This window comes from Limulus polyphemus, unplaced genomic scaffold (assembly GCF_000517525.1).
Source record: "Limulus polyphemus unplaced genomic scaffold, Limulus_polyphemus-2.1.2 Scaffold10736, whole genome shotgun sequence".
Classification (NCBI taxonomy): Eukaryota; Metazoa; Arthropoda; class Merostomata; order Xiphosura; family Limulidae; genus Limulus; species Limulus polyphemus.
In genome coordinates this window covers 1-6,259 of record NW_013676346.1, presented here as the reverse complement: position 1 = coordinate 6,259, position 6,259 = coordinate 1, and the positions used below count along the sequence as shown (strand labels likewise).

General features: G+C 32.8%; 1 protein-coding gene across 1 annotated transcript in view; it reads right to left on the bottom strand.

Annotated features, from left to right (window-relative positions):
• LOC106476500 (inositol monophosphatase 1-like) overlaps positions 1 to 4,447 on the bottom strand; it is an 11,781-nt gene extending 7,334 nt beyond the window's left edge. The window contains exons 1-2 of the mRNA XM_013937158.2: positions 3,649 to 4,447; positions 3,039 to 3,147 (exon numbers count right to left, since the gene is read on the bottom strand). Coding sequence (XP_013792612.2) covers positions 3,039 to 3,147; positions 3,649 to 3,753 — 214 coding nt within the window. The 5' untranslated portion in view covers positions 3,754 to 4,447. The remainder of the gene's footprint in view (positions 1 to 3,038; positions 3,148 to 3,648) is intronic.
• Positions 4,448 to 6,259: the final 1,812 nt, after the last annotated feature.

Genomic DNA, 6,259 nt, shown 5'->3' with positions numbered 1-6,259 from the left:
GACAATTCATCAAGGAGAGAAGAGAATCATAAATGAGGACAATGGAACCCAAGATAGAAATCCTTGGATTCACGGGGTCCACTGTATAAGGTACATGTGTGAGTGCTTTAAAGGAATGAGGGATTCCACCAAAGAAACTAGTGTCCTCAAAAGCAAAAGAACCTCATGTGAAGGAAGAGAATAAGAACTGCAGAACCTGGTGACAAGATATGTCATAGCATGAAAAGTACTTAATCCTCAGAAAATGCCCCTCCCCCCCAACTGAATAGTCACCTGTAAAAGTAGGGAGGTGAGAGAAGAGGAAATCATCTTAGAATGGGCCAACGATAAGTATTGTCAGCCTCAGGCCATGAATATGTTGAGTCAAGTCCCTCACAATACCAATGAATACAACAGGACAACGTTAAGTCAGAGGGAAGAGAAAGGAATAGGAAGATGCAAAACTGATGGACAAAACATATAAATATGGAGAGTGAGTCAAGAGTAACATGGAAGAAGTTATCTGACACACCAAACACAGACTGATTGAAAAAATCATAGATGGGGTCAAAGGAAGGAGACAATGAACTGGGAAGAGAAGCAAGGAGAGAGAAACCAAGTTGAATATATATGAAAACCAACTATTGTCAAAAATTAGATCAACAGCAGGAGAAGAGATGGGTACCCACAAATTCATAAATGTCTGATAGTCACTGACGAGAAGAGATAGGTACCCACAAATTCATAAGTGTCCGATAGTCACTGGCAGAAGAGATAGGTACCCACAAATTCATAAGTGTCTGATAGTCACTGATGAGAAGAGCAGTGAAATAGATTTCTGGCAAAAGGAGGACTAGACTAAAAAAGAGAAAAGCCTGGAACCTGGAATGGGAAGGTTAAATATAGACTTATCTATAAGAGAAACAGTGGTAAAGAACAAGGTCGAGAAAAAAAAATTCTGGGAAGATAACAAGGACAGAAGCAGTATAATGTCAGTCCAAGTCACCACACAGAAATGAACTCCGAAAAAAAAATGTCCAGACAAAAAAAAAAGGCCTGACAAATCCCAAATACACAAAAAGGAGAAAGGAATGCAGTAAAGTACAAAACCTAATCCAATGAGTCCCAACAGCAGGGAAACAAAGGAAGGGAGGATAGATCAAAAGAAATGAAACAGGTTAAGCTGGAAAAGAGAAAGCAAAGTTAAAGGGAATACATAATAGTGGAAAAAATGCAAAAATAGGGAACCAGAAAGTGAAATAGAAGGTAATGGGGCCAATCCCCAAGTTGGTCAAATAGATACTAAGTATAAGGAATTGAAAAAAGGAAAAAAAGTCTACAAGTTAGGACAAAAAGGGTCATGAATGTGAGGAGGATGAGGCATGTGGGTGTGAGAGAGGAGCTATTAGAGAAAGGAAACAACATAAATCCTAATAATAAACATGAAGGAATGTCAATAGTTGTGAATCATGGAGTAAAAAAGGAGAAAAAAACAAACACAGGCAAACAATAAGGAGCATACCTGAGAATGAAATCCAGAAAGAGATTAGAAGGTCAAGGTTGTTTCCTGAATAGTAAAGCATTACCCAAAGCAAGTCAGGTTAAGGTGGTAATCCAATAGAAGCTTCAAAATTGAGGAGAAAGAATTTTGGCTAGCAGGCTGAGAGTAGGAGGCCAAGTAAGCATGTAGTAACAAGACACAGTGAACAATAGCTGAAACCTTTACCAACAGTTAATGAGCTTCCAGAAACCACAGTAAAAAGGAGGACAAAGTATAAGTCAACATCATTTCAGAATTCACTAAAAAAAATTAAAGCTTTCAAAACAAAATTAAAAGTTTCATTAACAAGACAAGTTCCAGCAACTTGAGCTCAGACAAGAAATTGAAACACATCTGTTCAATACAATGCTCAGAGAAGAATGAAGCTATCATGTGTGCAAATGCATAGGAGAGTTATTGGTGGAGAGCTTTTGTAGCATGATGATGTCATGACACCAGCAAAGCTCACGTTAACACATGTGAAATTAGGTGGGAGTTATCTCAAGGCTAGTGGCATGCAAATCTCTTAGCCAGAAGAACGAGGAAAATAGCTAAACTGTGTGAGGATGCGAGTTATAATTTTGGAATTTTTCTTTATATTTTATGATAAAGTTATTATTCCTGATAATGTTTTTGCAATATATCTGCTTCCAAGCTACTTAAACATTTATTATGACAAGACATCAGGTAAGGACATTTAGGCTTAGCAAGTACAGTAAGCTAAGGTCTTCAATGTTTTTGCAATATGTCTGCTTCCAAGCTACTTAAATATTCATTATGACAAGACATCAGGTAAGGACATTTAGGCTTAGCAAGTACAGTAAGCTAAGATCTACAAATGCACCAATTTGGATTAAACAAATCCTTTTTTTTATTGAATATATTGTAAAGTTCATTGTATTGAAACAAAAATTTATTATTTATAGAAAACAAATTAAAACTATTAGATATAAAGTAATCTTGTTCAAAAATCTTTTGGCAAAAAATCACACTATAGCACTTGACAAAAGTAACAGTGACACCATTCTGAAAGGTGAGATCATTATTCACTAACATATCTATGTCAATCATTCCATTATTGTATGATGTGTAGTGAAAAACCGGTTGCTTTATTTGAAAAAATAAAGTATCCAAGTATGTTGCTGAATATCAAACAAGTTAACATTAATTAGACATATAAAACTGAACTTACTGACCAACAAAAAAAGATTAGAAAGCCTAAATGAGAATATTTATTTTCTTTTTCAACATTTTGAAAATATTAAAATTAAAAAATGATACAAATACTAAATCAAACTTTACAAACTTGTTTATGCAGAGGCTAGACACTAATCAGCAAAACTTAAACCAACTTTCCTATAATTTGGATAAGTATTTTCATTAGGAGAATGCAAGACCAGCAAGTGCTTTTAGCATCCACAACCCTTATGATGATAATGTATATCTAAGACTACTAACTTAAGAAATTTGTGTAATTTCCAATTTAATATATACAATACTGTTTAAGAGTTATTCCTACCTTCAATTCCTGAGACTTGGAGCCTGGTATTGTTACAATAAGCTCCTTTTCCTTTCCTAGCTGAGTACATCTTATTCAACATAGGATTATACACAATCCCCAGCACAATCTGACCAAACACAAACAAAAGCTATATCAATTAACATGAAATAAAAATCAAAAACAAGGGCAAAACCAAACATACAAAAAATAACTTCCTAGATTGATAACTTTTTCATTTCAATCATCATCTAACTGGTGGACATAAGTAACTTTGCAAATAGTATTCAGCTATTAATAAAAAATTAATAAATTTGTTTATTCTTTTCTTCGGTTATTTATACATAACCCAAACTGATATCTTAAATATTTTAAATCCTTTTCATCCAACATATTCTCCACTCTCACAAGGTTATAGTACAGCTGAGTACTTTTTAAAACACCCAGTAATGTTGATCATAAACTGCAAACAGAAGTGGTAAAATGTTAAAATTTATCACATATTTTAAATGAGTAGATAACTGACTTAACAATATTATTTTATCTTCATAAAGTGATTGGTCTGCCAAAAGATAGAACTTACTACATTCATTTTAATTTTAATTTCATCACTTGTCTATGTTTACTGTACCTCCTTTTTAATTGCTAAGCCTATGGATACTCCCATATAAGGAAACCTGCAAAAAAAGATAGTGATTTTGTAAATAAATGCAGTTGTAAGATTATCACTGCACATATTACCTCTATAAAAAAAAAGACACACATACAGACAAAATTTCTGTTGAGGGCAAATCCAATCCACTTAATAATACCAATTCATTTCTTCAACTTCAAACTACATGTTTAGCATAAACAGCATTCACAGATAGGCCTAATTTCACAAAAAAACTATACCTAACAGAAATTCCACTTACTTACTAATTACGTATCTCTCATTCTTTGAAGAAACACAAACTCAATATTCACTACGCTAACTGGCTGACAGTGACAAACAAACTGAACTGAAAATTCATAAAGTTACTACTTATAAACAAATTCTACTATAACTCACTTTTCATATAAGCTTCAAGCTGTTTCTTAAAAATTGGAGAAAGTTCCAAACATTAATGATACCCGTCATGTCACATTAGACTTCTTACAACAACACAAGTTTCTACAAATGTCTAAATTAAAAACATTACAGTATGAAATAACGTGACACAAGAAGAAATGCACAAGCATGGAAAACCTGTAAAATCAGTTGCAAACAAAAATTAGTTCATTTCTTGATTCACACAGTGTTAACACTCTAAAGTTTACACACTCAGATTAATCAAAATGTTATCAAAAAGCCTTATAATGATCACTCATCGTCACTTTAATGATGCTAGATTTACATAAAAAACAACTATACAAAAAAGGAAAATAATGCAAGAATTATCAACAAAGGTAATAATAACTAATTAATTGTTCATGATGTCAAAAAAAAATATGTAGGTTCAAGAAGTCTTGATACAAAACCATAAAAACCCTATAACCCGAGCACTTTCAAAAGGTGGACCTTTCTTCTTCAAGGGCAAACTGGGAAGAAGAAAGGTCCATCTTTGGAAAGTGCTGGGGTTATAGGATTTTTATCATTTTGTATCAAAAATAATTAATTGTGACTGTACAATCAATAATTAATTGTGACTGTACAATCAGATTTCATTCAAACATCTGGTTTTTTAGGATTAGTGGTGAGTAGAGGATTTCACATCAAAACCTACAAAGTTAATGAAGTCCACCACACTATTAATATATGTACATTCTACAGTAATACATTTATAAAAATTAATAATGATTGGATCTGTTTACATGACATAGTATACATTCTGTTAAACAATGACAGGTCTATTGCAGATTGTGCTCCATCATTAAATATTACATGTTGTTTAACCATGTCCTAAAAATTTCAAAAATATCCTAACCCAGGCTACTTTGAGCAAACATTAAACCTTTCTAGCTCAACAACTGCAGGTATGAAACTCACAAATGTATCTTGATGCATACACTGGAGAACAAAACATATTTTCACATTTACAAAGCATACAAATGAGGTTTTAGATCTTCTTTGGTAAAATTTTTAGATATCATATACAAAGAAAAATTATTTTCTTAGAATTGTACGAGTAACAGCACACAGTATATTTGTATTTCCCAATGTTGTTTTGAAACAATGTGCATCATGGTACTACTGTGGCTTATCAGTATATCTAAGTCCCATATTTTTAACCACAGCATAGCAGCTGATAGGATGGCTCCGAGTTTTTTTCAAGTACAAGCTTTTACCTCATACCTTTGTCATCTCTCGACCAATTTGATATCCAATTACAGTTTTGGACTCATGAAGTCAAACCTTTTCAACTGATGTATTTGACCACACCCAAGGTCTCATAGATTAATTTACTCTAATCCTGCCTAAATAAATTTCAATTTGAGGGTAGGCTGGTAGAGATCCTGAGGAGTAATAAAATCAAATCAGGTATGCGTGTGCCCTATGCTTCATATTGCTGGCACACAAAACTATAACCAATAAAAAGGAAAAAAAAAGTCTTGTAGATTAGTTTTCTCTAACTCTACCTAAAAGAATTTCAAGTGCCGAGGCTACTGAGGATTCCCTATTGTTCTCAATATTTTCATATAATTCTTATGCAAAGCACGATTTGCCATGTCAGCTTGTTACATTGCTAAGCAATCAATTACATTAGTCCACAATACACGAATTTTGCAAAATCTGCTACCCAGAGTTCTTTGCAGAAGGAACAATAAAAGAAATTAACTGAGATAACATATCATAATACACACTGTAATACATATCACAATAACCAGTGCTACCACAATGATACTACAATAACAAAAGAAATTAACTGAGATAATATATTATAATACACACTGTAATACATATCAAAATAACCAGTGCTACCACAATGATCCTACAATAACAAAAGAAATTAACTGAGATAATATATCATAATATACACTGTAGTACACATCACAATAACAAGCCCTACCACAATGATCCTACAATAACAATAAAAGATATAATACACACTGTAATACATATCACAATAACCAGCCCTACTACAATGATCCTACAATAACAATAAAAGAAATTAAATGAGGTAATATATCATAATACACACTGTAATACATATCACAATAACCAGTCCTACCACAATGATCCTACAATAACAATAAAAGATACAATACACATCACAATAACC